Source organism: Vespula vulgaris, chromosome 1 (assembly GCF_905475345.1).
Source record: "Vespula vulgaris chromosome 1, iyVesVulg1.1, whole genome shotgun sequence".
Taxonomy (NCBI): Eukaryota; Metazoa; Arthropoda; class Insecta; order Hymenoptera; family Vespidae; genus Vespula; species Vespula vulgaris.
The window spans coordinates 7432251-7457065 of record NC_066586.1 but is presented as its reverse complement, the minus strand read 5'-3'; the positions used below and the strand labels follow the sequence as shown (position 1 = coordinate 7457065).

The 24815-nt window shown below is 38.9% G+C and overlaps 1 protein-coding gene across 14 annotated transcripts in view; it reads right to left on the bottom strand.

The window, feature by feature from the left end:
- Positions 1-24815, bottom strand: part of LOC127062484 (uncharacterized) — a 313355-nt gene that overhangs the window by 37917 nt on the left and 250623 nt on the right. For all 14 annotated transcript variants that reach the window (XM_050990814.1, XM_050990795.1, XM_050990784.1 and 11 more), the window contains one exon: positions 18199-18558. In XM_050990814.1, the coding sequence (XP_050846771.1) occupies positions 18199-18558 (360 nt within the window). The remainder of the gene's footprint in view (positions 1-18198; positions 18559-24815) is intronic.

Here is a 24815-nt window from a genome sequence, read left to right as displayed (position 1 = left end):
CGAGTCAGCGAATGAAAGAACAGAGAGGAAGGAGTAGAGAAAGAGAATAAAAAGAAAAATGATGAATCGTTCAGAACAAAGTCCTCTAGAAGTTGTTATCTTGAAATATTTAGAAGGAGGAAAAACGAACGTTGAGAAGAACGGATAAAGAAATAGAAGAAAGCATCGACGGCGATAACGAGGAACGTTTGGGCGTTTGTGAAAATCCGGTAAAGTCATAAAAGTCTGAGAACGAGAAATTCTGTTACGTTCGTCTCGTCCCATCTATTCGTTCTTCTCCAGCTACGACAAAAGCATTACGTTCTCGTAACCGTCATCGTCATAGACGACGCAGCTGGCTCCTCTCTTGGAAACAAACTCCATGGGCTTCTTTTTTCTTCCTGGTCCGACCCAGCTTTCAACCCTCGCTCTCATTTCCGCCTCGATCTCCATCGTTTACTCGGAATGGAAGTCGTTTATTGACTCAGAAAACAGTAAGTAAGATCGGATAAACGATACGGACAATATCTACTCCATGATAGATCGGAAAAAAGGAGGAAACGAAAGAAAAAAAAAGGTCGATTACCAGAGATCAAAGAAGGTCAACTTTACTCGAATGTATCTCTTTTTTATGCGTCAATTATCGCTTTTCTTATTCTCGCTATTTTATATTTTAGTTCTATTTACAATGGTGTAAAGTGGAGAGAAAAGAAAAAGTGGAGAAAGGTGAAAATGGAGTAAAGTGGAGAAAAAAGGAACAAATGTCGATCGATCAAAGTTGGGAATATTATTATCATTCGATGTTATCGCAGTAAAGGTAAAGGTTAACAAATCCACGTTGAGGATTTCTATTTCCATAGAATAGTTCCTTTTCGACAGGGTTTCAGCAATCTGGTAGCTCAGCCAACACATAAATTCCTCGAATACATGGCATCAGGATTAAGAGCAATAACCAATAGGTTGCCTTCGCCAACACGGGCACACATCGCTGAGCCCTTTCCTATCCCGTTGACTCGAGCGATCGTCTATAAAAGCCGACCTCCTATTCGATAATTACATCAACGACCATAAACATTCGTTTCAATCTCGTTTGGACGTTTGGACGCACACAGAGAACACGTAAAGATATACCAGAAATGTTTCGTTAGCCTAGATACTGTTTCTGTTGTTTAAACATACTAGTGCATGTGTCCGATGTTAATCTATCAATGAACTAAACAATTTCTTTCTTTTTTATTTTTGAAGAATTTAGAAAGCGATTCGCTTGAGGCAAAACTTCATTCGTTTCATTCTATCTGTAATAAAAAAAAGATCATGTTAAATCGACAAACGTGTATCGATGATATCGTCGAAATAGACACACTAGATCCCTAATGAACTATTCACGAGGAGGACACTTTTCGATAGTTTCGCTCGAAGGAGAATCTATCGTTGAGATTAAATGGTTCGGATATCAAGCTGAAAGCGCTGATTCGTCAGGGCTGCGTGCAATGTATCGTGAATCGCGTGCGGTAAATCACAACGCGCGGCAGAGAAAGCACTTTCCAGTGAGATACGTTCGTTCGATAACGAAGATGAATCTCTGACGAACGTCCCAAAATCGTCGATACCATTTTACGTCCTAGTGCATTCTACGTTCCTACGTCTAATCGCAATTGCAATATCATTAGGGATAAAACATTCGTTTCTGAATAGTAGAATATTCTTTTAGAGAATAATCGAATTTGTTCTTTCTTTTCTCCGTTTCTCTCTCTCTCTCTCTCTCTCTCTCTCTCTCTCTCTCCCTCTCTTTCAGAAGGATTCGCGCGATATCTAAAGCAGAAGGACGTCGAAAGGTAGTTCGAAAGACACATCCGTATGTCAGGAGGTGGCAATTACTCTTCGCTTTTTCCTACTCACTCCAACTCTCTCTTTCTCTATTTTTTCCTACCACTCGACATCCACCACCTTTTTCATCCCTCACCGAATACGCTCGACGGTCGATCGATCTAACGCGAACGTAATAGACGTAAAATCTACCGAAAAACACAGGAACGCCACGAACGAACCGCTTTAATTCGCATATATATATATATATATATATATATATATATATATATATATTACATTACAGCAGTAGTACGTGGATATATATGTATAAGTAAATACTATATATATATATATACTAAGTTACACACCGACGTAAAGCGAACGTCATTGTTCCAGGTAGGCCTTTTGTCACTGAACGATACTATTACCGTTCTACCTCTTTCTCTCACTTGCCTCTCGTTTTCATCTTCCTCTAGACTAACGCGGACTTTCCATTTGCTTTACCCCTCTATCTTGCTCTCTCTTTATTCCTCGCATGTATCATCGCACGATTCGAGAGCTTTTCCAAAGCATTCCGCGTCGAGACTCATAATACGATCGTAATTACTCGCCGTTTTCCACTGCTAATTACTCGAGGTAGTTCCGAAATCTGTCGCATACGGACAAGAATTTAACAGGCGTCCACGGCTCGGCCGTTGTTTTATGCGAAGCAACGGTAGGCTCCTCGTATATCTGGAATGCTGTGGTTCCAGGCAGTAGATCCCGGTCATTACGCGTTTCTCGTCCATTGTTGAGCTCGAAAATCGCGCGTACTCACTCGCGTTTCCTCTCGAACGGCTAAAGTGCCTAAGGCATTCCTATCTCTCCCCCTCTCTCTCTCTTTTTCGCAACTGTCGTCAGTTAGCCGTTCTTCCATTGTTCGTCTTTCAATCCCGAATACACTGATAATTAGAAGCGTTAATTATCGAGTACGTTGATCGATATCGATTACAGAGATCTAGCATCACAGATTTTTACCTATTTACGAAAAACGATCTTACTTTGCGGTGATATCAAAATTACAGGAAAGCGTCTATCTTTGAAAACTGTCAAGGTACTTACGTCTTTATTATAAATTACACCCTTCTTGGTGAAACTTAAAGTTCTAGATACGATACAGTCATTTCCCCTTTTATAATGCTTTGAGAAAGAAAATTCGTGTTCGAGAAAAAACCCGTCTACAAGTATACGTGAAAATGTATATGTGAAAATGAAAGAGAGAGAGAGAGAGAGAGAGAGAGAGAGAGAGAGAGAGAGAGAGAGAGAGAGAGAAGTTTCTCATCGATTCGAGAAAGTTAGCTGTACTCGCGTAGTTATTAAAGAAAAATCAATAAGTACGCATCTAACTCGGGTCTCGACGAATCTTCCAACTCCAGCAACGATGGCATCGTTGGTGAATACGTGTCCGGCTAAGTGCATCATATGCGGTAACGAGAAGCGGAAACGATGGGGAGAGGGGGAATGAACACAGTGAGTTGAGGTAGGATAGATGCCGAAGAGGTAGGCGGGGACAAAGTGGAAACATAATTTGGCGTAGGTAACGCATAACTCCGGCGGTATCTGCCTGTCAGATAAGGCATGCCTCGCCGTATTCGGGTCGAGTTTGGATGCTGAATTCCCAGCTCTGTATGTCTCTGGAGAACGGAGGAGAAAGGGAGAGAGAAGAGGGTTTGGGGATGGTCTTTCTCTCGCGCACTCTATCTTTATATGTACGTCGGCCGCTTTCACCCTCGCTCTCTGCCAGCCGATTGTTCATGCCGGCGGCGTACCAAAGCGGGAACCATAAAATCATACGTAGGGTACACGTTCGTACGACGCGCGCGGAGTTTGATTAATTCGAGCTGGGCTTTAACTCGTCGTATCCGTTGAATTCGATAAGAAGCAGCTCCCTCGAATCCTAAAATTCACGAGCGGTTCTTCGACCGATCGATAACGTCGGGCGGTTTGAAAAGAATACAAAGTGCCGTCTGATCATTCTTTGAAAGCGGGGAAAAGGACTCTTCTTTTGCGCGGGAAAAAACTAAGTAAGCGTGTATACGTTAACAGGAGTATCTGAGATCGTACGAGAATCTCTTTGCTACGATGTACATACTTTATAAAGTAAATAATCAACGTTACTTGCGACGAACATCCCTCTTCTGTGTCTAACAAAAAGGGTAAATGAATGGACGGAAAGATGAACCGGAGAAGGTTGATACTTGATACGTTTCTTTGTTGATCGCGAAGGGTTAGTGTACAATATACCTGAAGAGAGAAGCGATAGAGATAATCCGGCGGGTAATGCATCGAATACTGATGCTGATGAACGGAATGATGATAATGCTGATGAAGATGCTGCTGTTGCTGCTGATGGTAATGATGATGCGGTAATGGCTGCTGTCCCTGCTGCTGAGGTTGTAGTTGTTGCTGTTGCTGATGCTGATAAGATAGCTGTTGGTGTTGCTCCTGCTTTTGGTGCTGATGATGATACCAGACATGATTGTATCCATCCATGTCACAACGATGTCACGAACAAAGTCTATCGCGCCGAACGTATCGCCGACGTGACAGAAGAAAAAACGGTGCGCGTGCGGGAAACATATCAATCACCTGCCAATAGGCCGTCCGATCACTCGGTTCCGATAATTCTTCACGACTAGAAGAATCTTGACGTTTCGACAGATAACATCCGTTTTCCGTTTGCTATTGTTGTCGGTCCCGAAAATTGGAAATTGGAAAATTTCAATCCCAAAGGAGAGGAATCCTTCCCAGGAAGAATTTTAAGAAAATTGGAGCTATTGCACACTTGAGATGATGAACACGAAGCAACTAACTCTCAATGAAAATGATGAAATTGCCGAGAGCCTTTGCTGGTGATCCTCTCCCCACTCCGTTCTTGACCCCCATGGACTGCTATCGCTCGCTTCCCTTAAACAGCGGTCTCTCCCTCTCTTTCTCTCTTTCTCTCTCTTTTCTCTTGCTTTTTCCTTTTGCCGTTGAACCGGTCAACCTTTGGCGTTTTACTTAAACGAGGGCTGAGAAGAGAGGGTTATCCCTGAGAAAAAGTGACACAGTGATCAGGAAGAAAAGGGGTCGTCACGATGGCGTCTCGCAAGCGGTTTCTTCTTTTATCTCTCCAACCTTGCCACTACTTCCTTCTTTTAAAGATTTCTTTTAAAGATACTATTTTCTTTCGCCTTCTTTTCTCTTCTCTGTCGTCGAGGTAATAAAAATGTGGCGTTTCATTACTTACGAAAAGTTATTTGTCGATAATAATATTTATGATTTTATAATTTCTCTTAATTAAAAATTAATAAGTCAAATAAGTACATGTATGATCTGTTATTACAAGTAATACGCTTAAATGCGACACGTTAGGCGATAATACGGTGCAGATATATAAAAATAATGAATATTCTACGTGTATGGAGTATTAACGTTTTTTGGATATTTACTCATTGAGTTTACATTTACGCAGAATTGCGTTTTATTCGTTAGCCGAAATGAAAGCTTCCGTTGTTCAATAGTACCATTGAAAATCTTTCTTTCAACAGGATATAGGTTGAATGCCGGGAAATTAAAATAATTACTTGCTATCGAATTGATTTAAATTTCAGTTCACTCAGTATACGCTTCCGATTTGATAGTTTCAGCCTTTCTTGTTTGTCCGTTTTAATAATTAAAAGCTTTGTAATATCGATCGACTTTTCCAAAAGTAAAATCTCTGTTAATTTAAGAGATAAACTAGCATATGTTTAATATTATTTAAAAACATTGATCTTCTTGAAAGGAACAAAGTGGATAATCTCCTTTTAAGAATAGTTTAACGTTTCCGCTTTTTCTCTTTTATTTGACGTAGTTCTACGTACAAACAGGTTATTCTAGAACGGTTGAATGCATCCCGCGGGAACCATTATCGGATGGGGAAGGGTGAGGAGAAAAGAGAAAATAGGGGTGGTGGATTTCGAATCGATCGACCCCGTTTGCCAAGTTCAAAGGGATAATAATCTAATAGTGCTCGATCCACGGCCTCCCGCAAATTTCCATAGTTAAGCTGACAAACAATGCGCGCGCTCATTGGAAAAACAATGGGACGCAAAAATTTACTTTGTCGAGAATTTACCTGTGTTGAAGTTTGGAAATTCTCTCTTTTCAGAAAAAAAGAAAAAATAACCTTGACCGTTCGCGCACTCGCGTAGCGACAATAAATACACGTATTATACGAAAACGTTGCTATGTAAATAGGTATTTATATTTAAAAAAAAAAAAGAAAAAAGGAAAACAAAGAAAGAAAAAAAAAACAGAAAAAAATTTTATTTATCTAAAAGAAGGAAGAGGATTTAGTACACAAAAGTAAAGGTATGTTAAAGTCGGTAATGCGTTTGTAACGCCGGTACTCGTTTCGTCGTAGAACTCGTTCGGTTTGCGGTCATCCGATGGCATTCGAAAGATGACGTCAACGAGCTCGACCTACTTTCGGAGGTTTCCCGCTTTCCCGCTCATCGATGTACGAATGGTACCATTTTTTCGAATAGCACTCTTCGCATCCCAACAATCCAATCGCTATAACGCGATTGTAAATATACGCGCGAGGATTCCCTTTTCTCCACATCTCTTTCGTTCTTTCTCAAAGATATTCATGAATGGGACTAGAGCTCCTTTTCGAAGGAAGGAAACAATCGTTTCTTCGAAGGGAACGAAACGTGCTTGAAAGAAAGAAAGAAAGAAAGAAGGAAGGAAGGAAGGAAGGAAGGAAGAAAGAAAGAAAGAAAAAAAGAAAGGAAGGAAGGAAGAAAAGAAGGAAGAAAAGCGAGTAGGGTAACTGGATGGATGAGTGAGTGGGTAGATGGAAACAAATGAGATAGAAAGAGAAAGAGAGAGAGAGAGAAAGAATAAAAGAGAAAAAGAAAAAACTTCGCACAAGGATAACTAAAAAATTGAAAGCAAGAGAGCAAGGCACAAAAAGTATCAACGAGCAACCAGTCGAAGCGAAATGTTCGAACGACGTCGACATCGACTACGACAACTATGACTACGAAGAGAAGAGTGGAGCTGAGCGAGGAGAATTTCAAACTCGCTGAATTGAAAATCGTCGACTAGGACGTTTTTGCGCTTCCAATCAGCGCGAGTCAAACGAGCCGCGCATTCGGTTTGGCATAAAGAGGGAGAGTGAACGTTGCTGCTCGATAAAACAAGCCCCTTTCTCCACGTATCCAGTCTATGTATGTTATGTTCAACGGAATGTATAGGTATATGTACACCTATATGTATACCGTTGTACTATAGCACGCTGACCGCCCTGAAAATCAGAGAGCACACACCATTCGAACACTGCGAAAGCGTCAAGGACTTTTCCGCTTCCTGATTTATCAGTTCAGTACAGAGAGGTTAATTACGAGACTCCTGTTCTTTCTATACAATAGAATTTGATATATCGATTGACTAACAAATGTAGCATTATATGTACAACTTGTATACGTATGTAATCTATATACGTGTATGTACGTAATCTACATACGTACATGTATGTATTGCACATGATACAACTCGAATTGCATGGCATTCCTTTTAAACTTCGTTTTGCTTTTATTTTAAACTCTTAAAGTGCATTTCGATGTTTAATAAAGTTCATAATATAGGTAGATTTTTGATGTTTCATTTTTTTTTCTATATTCTTCATTCGCAAAAAAAGAATTTAATAGAGAGAAATAGATTATACCTATCGAGATTATACTCATAGAAAAATAAAGATAGAAAAGTTCTTCTTCAGATGTCTCAAGCGTTTAATGATTTTTTCTTGAGAAATAATTTCATGAGAGAGTATAACGTTTTCATCTTTTTTATAAAAAAAAAAAAAGAAAAAAAGAAAGGAGAACAACGACCGGTGACAATTTCTTTTTGTGGATTTTTTTTCGCGACGCCAAGCGTTGATACTTAGGTGCTTCTCGCTTAATACCACTCAAGCTTTAAGAACGCTCGACGCCATGCTGATATATTTTAAAATGGTAGGAAAGGGCATAAGGGTTGAAGCACACGCTACCTACAGTCATAACCTCTCACAGCATCGTTTGTAAAACTGCCACGTCAACGGTGATGTTATTAGCCATCTTCTGTTTCGTCCATTTTCCTATTTCTCTCTCTCTCTCTCTCTCTCTCTCTCTCTTACCCTATCCTTCGACCTTCTCCTTTCCACACTTCTCATCCTCACTTTTTCGCCCTTTTTCTCGTTCGAACCGACTTCATTTTTTTCCTCGTTTTTTCCGCGAATTAATTGAAGCTCGATTGAAAGTTTGCTTTGATGTGGCTCCTCTATAGAGAATGGGGAAAGTATGAGAGGGGTGTCAAGCTTTTCGCTTTCACGATACTCGTAAAACAGCGGACTTCCTTTCTTTCTTTTCTTTTATCACAGAAACAACCATTGTAAGGGCTTCGATATTTTTTAGAAAATGCCGAAACAAAGTAAGCGTATACGAATGTGTACGGAGAGCGAAAAAAGAATACATAAAATGATTCTATACCGACCCTTTTGATGCATTAATAGTACGTTTTCATCTGACCTGTGAGTTTCACTTTTGAATGAATATGCATTTTCCATTCGGCAGTATTCCGAGTTAATCTCATTCTTTCTTTCTTCGTCTATATTCATCTATCTCTCTCGCTCTCCACCTGACTCTCACGTACTCTCACGAATCAATTCGTGCGTGTTTTTTATTTTTCAAATTTATGCATTCCGCTTCGCGCAATGGATGTGTGTGTATTGTGTGTGTGTGTGTGTGTGTGTATGTATGTATATATATATATATATATATATATATATATATATATATACCTGGGCAATTAAGAATTCCGTGCTCATCGCGCGTGAGCGAATATATTGAATTATGCTGCTAATAAATTTTTACCTATAAATAGCAAACAAAACAGAAGAAAAGAATAAAAAGTGATTGAACGATTCGTGTTTGTAATCCGACTTTCCAGATATAATAATTAATATTTAATTTATTTCGTTAATCGTGAAAAAGGAATGAATTGTATACAAAAAAGATTACGTGTTACGCTTAATCGTAAAATCAACATTCGTTGATTTCGTTTTCATCTTCTTTGACGTTTCTCTTTAATTTACAAATAATTTGATATTGAAAGTGATTATATGTAATCTTCCCCGAGAAATAAATCTATTAGCGTATTGGACCGATTACGACACATTCGTAGAAAAGATTTCGTTTAGAGAACTATTTCTTCAAGTTCTCTTGCATACATAGAAACCGATTAGTTTCTTTCTTTTCCTATTTGCTTTAAATAAGCAAAGATAAGGTTAATTGTTGGTACCGGCAATACGATACTAAAATTTCCTCCAAACTCTCTATTCTCAATTACTTTATATTCCACCGCACATACAAGTATCTCGGTTCATCTTTCGTGGCTCTATTATCCTGCTTTCTAGTTACCGATATATTGCTTTAAAAATCACATTTACGATAAAGCTGAGAAAGTAGAGAATATTCTCCGAGAGATATTAGAATATTAGTAATCCAATATCATATTTCAAGAGGATTTCCCGATAGACAACATAAATATACCTGTTTTCGATGATACGTTTGCCGATTAAATAACGATTAAAATTTACGATTCCACGTACGCACCAAACGGAGAATATGACGTTAATCGTTAATAATTACCTATGTTGGATCAATATCGTCTACGTCATTATCAAAATTTCAATATCCGTTCGATAAACTACATTCGCATTAATGTCAAATACTTCCAAGCCGGACATATTGGATTCCTTCGAGACGACGAAATCATTCGATTTATGTTATATGTAGGTATGTACATATGTACAATACAGAATATCATCGTTGTCGTCGTCGTTCCCCTTCGCAGCAATAGTTTCATCCGTACTTCACTTATCGTTACCACGGTAACGGTATCCAGCGAAAAAATAACTACGCCCTTTCTACAGAGCTCTTTGTACGCGTAAACCATTTGTTCGGCAGCCGAGTTGCACCGAGCAAGTACTCGCAATTAAGAGGAAAATCGGTTTTCGCAAACTGCTCAACTACGAAGTTGAGCGTCGTAAGAAACGCTGTGAAACGAGAACGGCGTTCCACTGGTATCGTGGAAGTGGAAAGCGGTAATTCTCGCACGGCCAATCAGAATCAAGCCGACGAATACTATATGGAGAGAACGAGGACAATAATATAATAATAATAATAATAACAATAATGATAATAATAATAATAATAATAATAAAAACAACAATAATAATGATAACAATAATGATAATAATTCTAAAAGCAGTACAATATTCACGATGTTCATTCGTCTCGAATCGGTGGAGGGGTATTATCGCTTTCCTCCTCTTGTTCTCTTTGCACGCAATCCGCTTATCATCTTTCACCAATTATCTATAAAATCTAATTCGAATTTGAAAGAGAATCATTGTACTGTTTCGAAAACGAGCTCACGATCAATCAAAACGATTCCTCATAACATTCCATCGTAACGTTTTAAGCTGCCGATTTGTGAATAGAGAAAGAAAGAAGGATAGGAAGAAAGAAGATGAAATCGTCAATTCGTTTCACCTGTTTCGGCCGATTCGAAGGAACATATTTTTCGAATAGAAAAGAAAAGGTTGGTTGATTGGCTGGCGGGCATGTCTGTCGATCCTTTTCATTCTTTGATCGGTTCGTCGCTCGCCAGGAAAGTAGGATCATGGGTAAGAGAAGAAGGAGAATAAGGAAGAAAACAGTAAGAAGAGAATGTCGAGAAAGAGGAGATGGAGAACAAGAATAAGACCAGCAAGAAAATTACACGGTAGACGCAAGATCATAGCGTCGGTAGTATCAGGATTCTTGCAATAACTTGCCTCCGCCCGGCACGTATCGCAAACAAACACCGACCGTATTGAGCGGAGGCGCGCCAAGTATTTTCCAATTACATCTTCCGTTAACGATTTTCCCGCCTATACCCTTGGCATGGCTTGGCTGTTCACTCGCTCGGCGCCACGCTACACCGAAAGACCATTTGCCATAGGGAATTTGTTACGCGCTTCGATCGACCGCGTTCCTCTTCTACAGTCGCGTATCAAATATTAATTAATTCGAAGCCATAGGAAATACGAGGCGTAGGTATACGGTTTCTAACGCGATATCGTCGAGAGAAAGAGAGAGAGAGAGAGAAAGAGAGAAAGAGAGAAAGAGAGAGAGAGAGAGAAAGTTCGTCATTCGTTATACGTCATGTTGGTTATCGTTGTGAACGAGAGTCGAAGTTTCCCTAAATTTCCTTAAATTTCATCAAACATATCGTCGAATGAAGTTTCAAAGTTTTCGCAATCAACCTTCCAGGAAATATTTCTTACAAGAGACGAGGAGATCGAAGAACGGCTCGTTCTCCAACGGTTTTCCGTGACCCAGAAAGAAATGAAAAGAGATGGCAGGAAAGCATGACGGAAGGGAGACGGAAATAAAGAAGAGTTAAAGTGAACCAGTAACTCACGGATTTGCATTTTCGTTTCGGTCCTAAATTTAAATCTCCGTCGTCGCGTTAGTGCCGACGTGATAGCTTCGTTCGATGAAGGGAACAACGGAAGAAGAAGCCAGGAAGCATCGAGCACACGTGCTCTCGCAATGTCCCTTTAAAGTCCTCGTTTTCTCAACGTACTTCGATCACGTTCATGATTTTACGTGAAAAAGAGAGAGAGAGAGAGAGAGAGAGAGAGAGAGAGAGAGAGAGAGAGAGAGAGAGAGAGAAGTGTAGTACAACAGAAGGAACTGAAGCAAGTTCAGAGAAGGAAAAAAGGAAGAAAGTAAGAGAAAAAAGAGAGAAAAAAATATGAAAAGACAGGAACGTGGCCAGCAGCTGCCGGACACGAAGTTCGAGTCGAGTCGAGCTAACAATAAAATTCGGAAGAACGTGGAAGGAGAACGCGCGTGCCCGTCATTTTTCACGGCCACCAAAGAAGGAGAGGAAATAGAAAAAGAGAGAGAAAGAAAAAAAGAGAAAGAGAGAGAGAGAGAGAGAGAGAAGAAGAATATGTGTTACGACCATTGGTCGAGGAAAAAGAAATTTTTCGCGAGAACCGAGATGGATACAGCCGTCATTGGTCGAACGAACGAACGAAAGAGAGAAAGAAAGCGTCGAATACGAGGGGGGTCCTTTTCTCTCTTCGGATGCACCAGCGAACACACGAGCACGTAGGAACCGTCGGTAGAGCCGGTGGACTCGCTGGGGGTCTTCTCTTACGATCCATGGGGGTCATCGAGAAAGGGGAGAGAAAGAGAGAGAAATTCTTTTGCTTAACGGGGTGGACGTGACACCAGTCTGTCCGGTTCTCACTGTGGGAAGATACGTTGTGGAAATCTACGATCGCACCCCTGAGGATTTTCAGGACCTGTCTCATCTCTCTACCTACTTCTTCCCCCCTTCCTCCTTTTCTTTTACATTATTCTTTCTCTCTCTGTCTCTTTCCCTTTCTCTCTTTTTCTCTTTCTATCGCGTGCATCTTTTCGACCCCTGCTGAGCAAGTCGAGGAAGACGTCGTTAATGAGTTATTTAATCCGAATATTGCTCCCTTACTTCCGGTAAATTTACGTATACGTTTCCTCTTTTCCTCTGTTATTTATTTTCCAGCAATTTCCATTTCGTTATCCTCTAAGAAAATTCCTTTTTGATTCATGTTCGACGACATAAGAAGGTACAAGCTCAAGGGAATATTTTCCCGACGGTGGAAAAGGCATTAGCGTAGTTTGGCGTTCCAATTGGGAGTATTGTATCTAATGTGTTAATTAAATTGGCACGTATACCATAACGGTACAACGACTGTTAGCAGTAAGCTCGTTACAGTTAAGAACATCCCGGTAGGATCTAACCGGCAGTTTGTAACTATTCGCGAGAGATTCGGAAGGCAATGTTATAGACGATTATTATTCCATTGATATCGTCAGCAAGTCTCTCTCCTTCTTTGAACTATCACGAAGAGTATAACACGTACGTACGTGAACAATTCAAATTAAGGAGAATTAGTGTTCCTTTGAGAAGAAACGAAACGCCGGGTATATAAAAGTTGAGAGAATAATCTTTGGAAACGCAAAATATAAAAATAAATGACAAAGTGGAAAAAAGAGAGAGAAAGAGGGAGGGGGAGAGAGAGAGAGTGAGAGAAACAGGCAAGCTCGAGTTTACCGAGTGGTAAATAGCTCTGTAATGCTCGCACGGTAATGGGAAAGGTAACAGATGCGAACGTTAGCAATTTCACGACGAAACTATCGTGTCGCATAAAGGGGTTCGTAGGTGCGGGTGAGGCTTTCGCTACGAGTTAGCCTGCAACCAATGGCATAAACTTACGATGGTACAAACGAGCGCGACACGCAAGCCGATCCTCCTATTCCGATGGTTGTGTGTACGCGCTTACGTGTGATGTTCCGCGCGCGCGAGAGACTAGAATCTCAACAACTTCTCGTAATTCTTATTTGCGCTGCTGTCATAATACACGAGCGTACAAAACGACCATACCAACGTTCTCTTTTCGTTGTGCCCACAATGACAATGCCACGGCTATTCGTTTTTTTTTATCAGTGTATACACACACACATATATATAAAGATGTACGTCTGTGTTAGAAATCGTGTAATGTTCGCAAAACACGAGCGTTATTTTCCACTATGAGCGCCAAACGATTCCTCTTCCTACTTTCTCTCCAATCCATCCGTGAAGTACCTTGCAAATCGCAATAATGCGTGTGCATCATTATTCGAAATACATCTCGAGAATGATACTTTTAAGATTATAAATATATAATTGCTTTATTTTCTCCTTAAAGAATAATCGATGACGAATAGTAGTACAGAAAGCGTGGGTATCGTAACGTTGAAAAATTCCGGTTCAGTGATTTTCACTGTTTACTTTATTATTTCACAAGTTATTTTATTATTATTATTAGCAAGGAGCACATTGTTTTTATTTGCCAAGAAAAGTTTTCCGATGGAGTTCCCGTTCGGACTTCGTCGATTCGTAGCACGCTCGTTAAAAAGATAGCAGAGAATCGACTCCATACATTTTAATGTAATCGGCCAATCAACTTCAACTTTTTTCTCTTCTTTCTTCGTCTTTTTTTTTTCTTTTACATTCTCTTATCTCTTTATCACTTTTCGTTATCTCTTCTCTCTCTCTCTTTCTTTATCTTCTTCTCTCTATCTATCTATCTATCCCTCGTTAGCTCTTGTTTACAATCGAGAGTAGACCTTGGTACGATCGTATAAGCTTGCACTACCGTTGACTCTCGGGTATTACGTCGTAAACGTAATGAAGATGAGCCAACCTCTGGAACATGGAGCCTTATGTGAAAGGATATGTATAGTAGATATCGATAGAAGGCTAGTTCCACTTATCGAGTCTAGCGCGATGGCGAACCCAAACGATATCGTCGTACATCCATCGGAAGTAGCTTGGGTGATCGCGTTAATTAGTGATTACGCAAGGAGAGTCCACTCACGAAATTTCGCTTAGGTCGAAATAATCGATAATTTATAAAGATGTATGCTTTGTAATATAAACCATCTATGTATCTATAATATGTATATAAAATAAGGTAAAATGGATAGAATCCTTTGATGTTTATTTAATGATATTCATTCGACGTTCGCGTTGAATCGATCAACTTTACATAGATAATTATTACGATTTGAATATATAAAATATATAAAACAGAATTATTCAAAGTAATTATCGCGCAGAATTGATAATGTAAGAAATCCTATTTTATTAAATTATTAATATAAAATCTGTTACATTCTGCTTCTACATATATATTGAAAAAGTTTTTATCTTCAAATTACAAGTAAATCATTAAAGTTCGAGAGAACAATGGATGGAAATGAGATACCCAATATATACGGATATGCGTTGGAAGCTAGCGTGTAGTGGCAAGATGAGAGGAAAATATGATGGTCCATGAAAATGATAGAAACTACGTCGTGTGAGATACAGTTTAGCGTTTAGTCTCGGCTTTCTAACGTGCATAGAATGCCGAAAGATTGAGGAAGAAGAGATCATACTATTTGCTTCTGAAAGTGTCTACGTTTGCCGAAATGTTGACTAAGAGAAAGAGACTCGTTATGTTCACGATTTGTTATGTTCGTTATGTTCAAGGATTTCGGGAAAAGGTACTTATTCTTTTTCTAGGTTCTCGTTCATCCCCATCTACCTCGTCTTGTCTAGCATGCTCGTGACATAATACTTAGCGCGTTGAAGTACCCTAAATCACTGTCTCGAAAGGCACAATTTACAGTGGCTCGCGTTCGTCGATCTGACATCGACGTTTCTCTTTCTGTCTCTTTCTCTTTTTCTCTTTCCGTCTCATTCCTTTTTAATAATACGCCACACGAAAACGAAATACAACAGTGATACGGAAAATACGATCACCTTCCGCTCGAGTCACCTTTGCAAAATAATATTTATCCTATCCAAACGAACGTGTAGGTGTCTTTTGTTAAATAGGAAAAGAAACAAGACATATATCGTCAAATATGCACACTATCAGGTTCAAAATAATATTTTCTATATTTCCCGTCGTTTTTCTTTCTTTCTTTCTTTTTTCCTCTTTCCCAAGACGTCTTCTTGAGAGATCGAGCTTCCTTTCAAAAAGAAGATCGACCTTCTCCTTTCCTTTCTCTTTTAAGGGAACAACGCCTTGAAATATCGCTCCCTTAATGGCTTGAATAGGAAGAAAGGAAAGATCGCAATCAAGTTCGGCCTCGTCGATTTTCTACGGGCGTTTCTTAAACTCGGCGACCATCGAGATTTCTAAGGATCCATTCGTCCTTGGATTTCTAAGTAATTAAGATGCTTTTCCGGAGAAAATAGAAGACGGCCCTTGCCCGTAGGTTTGGCAAAAGGGCGACGCTGCGAGTAATCACGGCACTCTTTCCTTCCTTTCCTTTTACTTTCTACTTTCATTCCTCTTATCATCCTACTCCGTCCTCAATGCGTTCTCCTATCGGCAAAGATCTCATACATATTAATGGAGATCCGATCGATTTTAGTCCGATTTTTTTAGGACGTTTCGACGCGTAAGCTCTTTTACCAGCCGCAATGGTTATTATGGCATTAACGTAATGAAGTTAGCTATGGAGAACCTCTGTTGAGAAGGGTGGGACGGAAGGATGATGGAATTGGAATTGGAGAGAGAAACAGCGAGAGACAGAAAGACAGAGAGAGAGAGAGAGAGAAGAAATAGAAGGAACAGCAGCAACGGATGAAGAAGTTGAAACGAGTATTATTATTCACATTCTGTGAATGATTGTTTCGTCTACCCCTAAAATATTATAAAGACAATGTTGTAATGAATTCGTTGTTAAATATCGTTAAATGTTTAAATTTTACGATTATCAGCTAATTCGATAAATTACCTCTGACAGAACATACTATTTTCTCTCTACGTCAAACGTATTGATAATTATCGTAAGCGAAACGTATTATGGATTATATTATATTAAATTTAGATTTTTAGCGAATATACGATGCCTGAGGATACGCGCGTTGATAACTTTTAATTAATTTGACGAGCATTATTTACTTTCTCTCTCTTTCTCTCTCTCTCTTCCTCTTTTTCTCTGTTTCTCTCTCTCTCTCTCTCTCTCTCTTTCTCTCTCTTTCCGTATCTTCCTCCTACTCTAACGGATATCATCGAGGATCGATGGATCGACGATTTATCGATTAAACGGACGATAAAATATCTGTATAATTCGGAGCTTCCGAGTATCTGCTTTGGAAAAGTAAACCGGTTTATTTGTTCGACCGACCGACGTGTATTTTTTCTTTTTTTTTTTTGGTTCAGACATATTCCCATCGTAATAACGACCGATTGATGCTTTAATTAATGAAATCCACGAGACAGCGTCCGTTTCGCGTAACGCAGGTCAGTATGGAGAACAAACAGTTTATCGTGAGAACGTGGCATATTCGATAACAATTATTCGGTCGATACGATCGTCAAACCGTAGGACTCGACTGACACGTTTGATGAATTTCTTGTGTCAATAAGTCAATATTACATAAGCATTATGCAACCGTCTTCGTAGTATCAATATTTGTTTGGTCGACCGATCGATCGATAAAAGAGCAACTTTTATGAATTCGAATCAATAAATGTTTATTTATATATAAAGAAATATAAGGAAAATAATAATGTAGTAACAATAGTAATGTAGAATATCTATGGTAATCGTAAATAGGGAAGGTAAAAAGTATTTCTTCAATTTCAGTACTTCATAATTTTTTGCTCAAGAAAACGACAAAAACGATGAATGTAGACGAAGTAGAAGTGCAGTTGCATTTAGATCGAACGAGAGGTTTCCTCTATTCCTATTAAAATCAAATATGAAGGTTTACATCCTTCCAAAGGACAAGAGGGAGCCCTTTGAGTAGGAGGAAGTATAGAATCGTGAAGGGTTTCGTCAAAGGACTTTTTGTCATCATTTTTTCGTCCGTCGAATCAAAGTATCCGGAAAGGACGAAGGTAAAACGTTGCGAGATACTGAAGAAGAAGGAAAAGGAAGAATGAGTACCAATTAGCGAATCGTACGATCTTATTTAATGGACTTGCCATAATCCGTTGCGAAGGTTAAGAGACGAAAAGATAGAAAAAGAGACAGAAAAATATAGGAACAGAAGGATAAAGGACTCGAGGGAGAAGAAGAAAGCAGGATTGAACTCGAAGTACGTCACCCAATCTGACGGCACACTTTAATCCCTACTCACGAATATTCCATCACTAGGATTTGGGGTGGATCGTTTAAAAGCCGACAGTCTGCCATTTTAATGTAGATCCAGCCTGGCCGTTCGATGAAATTACAGTCGAGCTCGGTACGCTGTTCGCGATCAATGTCCACGTTTCCGATATTGAACGAGAAAATATTTTCGAAGCGTAATTCTCGAAAACCGAAGTAGAAGTTGGAATAGAGATAGCGATGAATACGCACCGGTGAAAGAGCACGAGATAGATGGATGGATAGACGGATAGATATAGAAAGGAGGATAGAGTAGAAGTAATAGAGGAGGCTTTGAACTGGGCGTAGCGCGGCAGTTTGTCGCGTTTCCATGGGATTTTGCTGCCGCAATCGCATTAAATCCTACGAATCTTCGTCGAGGTATGTACAATGTAACGCGTATAACGTCATTTCGCGACATGAATCGCGTGTCAAAGAAGCTTTGTAGTCGTTGGATGTGATTTAAGTTTTCCATTGTAGGACTCTACGTTAAACAATAGGGATGGTAAAAATTAATAACCGCTTTTGTTATTTTTCCATTCATTGAGTTCAGTTTCCGAAGAGTAACGAAATCGTTAAACATTCCTTTTATTTTTCTTTCTACGTCAACAATAAGCAAACTCACCTGCGAATGGTTCCAAATTTTTGGCTTTGGGCTGGATCGCGCATTGTTGGGCGTGCTCGTACTTCCGGAATTACTCAGGAGATTGCCAGGTGACGCGTTCGATTTGATCGATGACTTTTGATTCTTTTGGATTTGCGTCGAGTTCGGTGTCGTAGCCGAACCGTTCCGCTGTTGCTGTTGTTGTTGCTGTTGTTGTTGTTGTTGCTGTTGTTGTTGCTGCTGTTGACCGGACGTCTGTTGTTGTTGTTGTTGCTGCTGTTGTTGTTGTTGTTGTTGCTGCGTCTGTTGCATAATCTGCTGAATGAGTTCGAGCTGTTGTTTCGTAAGCCCATCGTTGCTGGCACCCGGAGACGACGCGCTCTGCGAACAAAGACACGAAATATTTTGGAGAATTGTTAGTAAGCTTATGCGTTTCATTCAGAAGGGCGTTAGACGCGCAATCGCGTCCCCTTCCTAGTCGATGAATATCGTGCGTGCTATAGAAGGAAAAACAGAGATCCAGTTTCGTCTCTTTTCACGTACATATACCTATACTCTTTCTTCGTGTTTTGTGCAGATGTATGTACACGTACGTACGTAGAGCAACACTAACACCGTTATTCGCTTTCGGTTTTAGAGTTAAGCGAATTTGCTGGGAAAGCAGCTCCCGCCTTTATCCGAGCGATTCCAAGCGTTATTGGCAATTTTTCGTTGAAACCGAAGGGTGGCTCGTAACGCATCCATCGAAAATCCTCTTTCGCAGCGAACGAGCGAATCGCTTTTGTACTTCTTTTTTGTTTTTTTTTCTCATCGTTAACCATCGACTTTTCTTTTTTGACTTGTTATTTTTCCTCTCTTTAATGACTTCTTAAGCGCTTTGGAGTAACATCGGATTATCTGCCTCGATAATCCATCGATACCGACGAACTCGTAAAAAGGACCCGTTTGTTGATCAAAATAAAAAAGAAAAAAAGGAAACAAAAAATAATTAGCAAGAGTGATTTTGCGCTTTGCTGGCATAGCGATCGGGCGTTACCTAGAATTCGCGAATACTTCGCGTAACAACACGGATTGGGCTACCGATTAAAATTGGATTTGTTAATTACTGCTGGGAGCGCGCGGTAGGCAGTTGCTACTATGCCTGATCCGGCTCATACCTTATTAAACCTTCATTTTGTAATTCCCACGTTGCCATTTGTCATCGTCGTAATCAGTGGCCACTCGTTTCCTGGACATGCCACTACTCGTACGTTTCCCCTTGGTCGTTATTTCCGATTCCCCTTCCTCCTCGCCAATCTCTCATTTTACCTCTCCTTTTCGCAGCTAAATTTTCAATCTTCGCTCAAAAGAATTGCAGTGAAATTGTTTCTCTCCGTTTTCATTCGAGAGAGGCGAGAGTAGCAAAGATAAAAAAGTTCAACGTCGAGGACAACGTCAATATGATTAACAAGAATCTAAGCGAGAACGTTACATATTTACTCTTTAAAATACACATCGTTCGTAAAATTGAGACAACTTTTTATTCGTTCCTCCAAAATATTATGTGCGGATTATGTGCATGTATGTTTGTTCTTTGAACTACTCATATTGGTCCTTTCCAATCCGTTTTCGATTATGCATTAGTGAGATGAGTTCGTTGATGAAAATCACTGAATTTTACGCGCACGTTCTAACCGCGTTTTTTTCGGAAAGAACCCAAATTTCTCACTATAGCTAATTCACACGAAATTTAATTAATTGGCCCGATTCCAAACGCCAACGCAGAAGCGATGAAAATTCGCGGCGATTTTATTAACATATAACGATTAAACATAAATCAATCAATTTGAAACGTGAACGCTCGGCGATAAACAGGTGTTCCTTCTCTGTCTCCAATTAAAAAAGCGTATTTTCACTTCGGCCTTGTTTTGTAACAATTATCGCCGATTATGCATTATTAATGACGAATCCATAATGAAATGAGGGAGAAGGCATATTCATTTTCGCAGTCGGGAAACGAGCGATGGAAATAAATTTTTGCCGTTTCCCCGATATAATCGAGCAGGCAAAGGTCGTGCTGATTATTGGTTCGCGATAAAATAAAAACAAGTCTAATTAATCGTTTGCGCAGATCGATCAGTGAATGTGAGCCAATTTGACGTAGTCCTTTAAACACACAAAGCTCGCGGAGTAATTTCGAACTAGCAAATTCGAGAATTTTAACGTATGATTCGTAAGCGTTGGGAAAATTCTTTCGGCGACAAGCTCTCACGGAAAGACGGTGCATTTGTCAAAGAGGCGATCGCGTGTCCTCTCTCTCCTCCTCCTTATCCTCCTCCTCCTCCTCCTCCTTCTTCTTCTTCTCCTTTTCCTCTTACCTCTCACGAGACTCGACGTAACCGCCGATGTCCCGCGCGCGCTATCTTTCGCGGGGGAAGACGCGCGTCTCTGACAAATCGTCATTTCCAGGAACAAAGTAGAAATGCCGGGGAATGGTTCCGTGTCTTTTCTCTCGTTTTTCTCCATCCTACTTCGTCTTTCGTTTACCATCTCCGTTCGCATCGAGTCTAGGCAAGCATTCGCTTTTCTCACACATCTTTCCTCGTACACGCGAGAATCGCATTATTTTTCACCTAGGAATCTCCTCTCGCCTCGTGTGCTCTCTCGTCTATCATCTCAGACCGCCCCTCCTCTCTCCCTCTTCTCTCGAACCCTCTGGCATTCGGCTCTCTTTCTCCTCTCTTACTCCCGCTCCATCTTCGACCCACTTTTCTTACTCGTCGCGCTTTTCATACCAACCGCGCACACCGCTGGTACTTATTCTGACGTAAGCACACCCAACGAGACCGTATGCTTTTCTTTCACACAAAAATTTCCTCTCTCTCGTTCTCTATCCTATCTACTGGCCTTTACTGGTTTTCTTACGTTAGTTTCCTTCTTAGTTAATACCACCCTCGCTATTTATCTTTCGCTTTAATACGCACGAGTGTCTTAACCCTTTCGAGCGTGATAATTAAATTAGCTCTTTCTGTTGGTATATCTATATACGTTCATAAGAACGAAAGAATTATACTTATTACGGGTGTTAGGCAAAATCGTGAAAGAAAATCCCAATATTCCCTTTTCTCTTTTTTCTTTCTCCTAACAGAATTTCTCTCGAGATTAGGAAAAGATTTTTTTAAGTTATTATCGCGTATGAAATTAATCGAAATCATGGTTATCTACACGAATGCGAAGAAAAATTGTTAAGTTACTTCTTCTACTATCTCTCTCTCCCTCTCTCTCCTTTCTCTCTTTCTCTTTCTATCTCTCTTTCATACTTTTAATTCGGTTAGACACGTTGCGGTTGAGGTTATTAAGGTCGACGTCGGCTTATTACGAAGAAGGCAGGTGTTAAGATCTCCCTGCGCAGCACATATTTTCTAGGCTGTCCGTCAATTTTCATTTGAAAGTTTTTCCTTCTCTTGCTATTTCCATCTTCCGCACGGCGCCATTGCTGTCGTCTCACGATTTTTTCTTTCCTTCTCACACTTCTACCTTGACAACGACTAAGACGATAGGAAGCTTTTTTCTTTCTCCAAAGCTACCACTCTTCATCTTAACTTTTTCTACCCTTGACTTGTTATACGTTCAACTTTCTCTTGACGTTGCTATTTTCTTTTCATTGCGTTACGCACAACTCCTTATCACCTTGGGTATCCGTTATCCTACGCATTGTCATCGAAGTAGTTCAGTTAGAGAAGTGAAAACAACCAGAAGAAAAACTTTTGCGCCCGTTTATATTTCGTCTTCTCTCACGAGTCAATATTTTTATCGAACACGTTATATGGTAAATAAAATTCTCTGCTTTGATCGAGAAAGAAGTCGAAAAAATCTGAAATATTTACATTCCCATATGACATACTCTTTTTTCAGTGTTTACAATGTGGATACGGTCTTATTTTAGTTTTTTAGATATTACGTTTGTAGGATATTTATTGTTATAGCTAGTGGTTGTACGATAAAAATATATGATCTTGATCTAGTCTACTGGGTATATTTAAAAGTAAACAATACTCTTAAAATATATTTCTCATATATATATATATATATATATATATATATATATATAAAATATAATATATTTCTTATATATACATATATAAGGCTATTTTCAGTCTTAAATTTGAGATTCAGTAATCTTTTCCGATAAATTCTTCGATTTTGTTTGCATCAAAATAATTTCTTTGATACATCCGTCTAATTATTTGTAAAAACATCGTTTTTAGAACTACGAACTTAAAGTCGTCGTCGATCTCTTTGAAAAGTAAACCACTTCGGATCTGATATCCTTTGATTTCGTATCGTTATACAAGATCTAAAACTTGAAGCAAATCACTGTCGCTACGTTATGCTCGATTTAAACGCGTCGTTAAACTATTTTCACACTCCTCAACAATCAAACAAAACAGCAATGATTGACGATTCAACGCATTTATATGTATCATGTTCTTGGCTCAATGGTATATTCGAATTCTTTTAAGAGCAAAGTTCGTCTGAATCACTCGTACACATAAATCTCTTTTTCTCATTGTCGGAACAAACGTATGGCATTCAGTTACGATCTTGAATGATATTCTTAATAGATCTTAAATCTTTTCGAAGCTTTTACAATTGCAAGAACCTCCAATCCATAGCTTGTACTATATAATGTAGGAATCAAATATGGTTGCGTAGGAGTTTCGATATTAACAGATCTTATTTATTATAGAAAAGAAAGCTAAATTATATCAGAGGAAAAGAAAAACAAAAATACAGAGTTGTTGATGCGTTCGCAACAGTTTTCCAAGGATATCATCTTTTATCACGCGTCGGTTCCCTAAACACGTTCCATCATTCTCACTCGCTCAATCCATGTCATTCACACTTGCATCTCAAAATAAACAGATCGTTTTCTTTCTCTCCTTTTTTTTTTTTTGATAACGAAACTAACGTGTCTGTCGCACTTACGTATTCTTAGACTTCAAATCTTCTACACAATAATTTTTTCCCACTTCCACTCGATATAAATTTAATTTTAATACAGATTTATCGTTCAATTATCGTTGAAAAAAAAGAGTGAATATACTTCTCTGTTCTTCGCCAAACATAAACTTTTTATCTGCCTTTAACAAATTAGATAAAGATCTCGTTATGAATGAGTAATAAAGAATAAATCACCTAAAGTATCCACTTAATTCAAGAAAACTTCAACATACACTCGTCGCGTATTCGTTGGTTCGGGAAACTTTTTAATGGCTTTTGTTTTACCTTCGGATGAACGTAGTTGTTCGTTTTCTATTACATATCCTAGAAATTCGACTTTACTCTGTAATATAAGCTACACTTTTCCCAATTTATTCGCATTCAAAACAATTTGAAGCTTCCTCAAACCATTTTCATATTCCATCTAAGGTATTATTAGATTATTTAAATATATAAAAACTATTTTTTTGCAGATCGAGTCTTTAAAAACAGCGTTTACGTATTTCTGAAATACTTAAGAGTGAATTATAAAGATCAAAAGGAATTCGTAAAAACTCATAATGTCCCTCAGGAACTATAATATTTTTGACTACTTTTTTTCTATTTGTGCATGAAAGAATTTATCCTTAAAATCAAGAATATTGAAATATATCGCGTTTTGTAACAGATCTAACTGGTTTTCTATAAATATACATGATAGTGAATCTTTAATGATCTTTTCATTTAATTTTTTGTAATCAATGTACAGTTTAATGAAATCGGACGGCGTCTAATTAGTAACTAAGTTGGTAAACGTATTCTATATTTTTAAGTACGATCACGAAGTACGATATTTTTACATTTTCTTTAGTTTCCATGGTCTTGTAATTCCCGATTAATTCTTTAACATTCTCTTGATATTCCACATTCGGTACATCGATCGATCAAATATTTTATCGTTTTATTTTTACATATCAAATTTATTGAATCGATCGAATATGATAATTTTATCTCACAATTGATTAAAATAACTTTTATAAATCACTATCGTTTAGCCCATTGATCTATTTGATACATTGTAATTTTTAAAAAATCAAGAGAAAGATCGTAGTTAAATGTAAATTCTCGTAATCGGCTGTATTTCAAAGACGATATTTTCTCAAGAAAAGAACGTAGGAAGACGAAAGGAAAATCGTTGAGGAATTCAACTAAGTTACATAAATGCAAAATAATGACTATAACCTTCGTCTTTTTTTTTCTCTTTCTCTCTCTCTTTCTCTCTTCTTTATCCTCTTTTTTCTCTAAAATTGTCGAGAGGCGTAGATCGATAAAAATCCGAAGTTTATCAGGAAAGGAGGAACAAAGTTTTGTGAAAGCGCCTTTGACGTTTCGCTCCTTCCAATCCTTTTCCTATTCAAGGAAAGGAAAAAGAGGCAAGTAGATAAAGAAGATCATAAATTTTTCTCTTTTTATCGGACACTCGTGCTCGCACACGGACGAGCTTAAGCCAAGAAAAGAAATGACAAGGATAAAAAGAGGTAAACGATAAAGGGTTGGATCTTATAGATCCAGTGAACAAAATTGTCTAAATTAAGTCTACGAGGTGTTCTCGTATAACTAGAACGTTGTGACGTTTCGTTACACTCGATCGAACCTAAGAGCCCTTTTACAGGAAA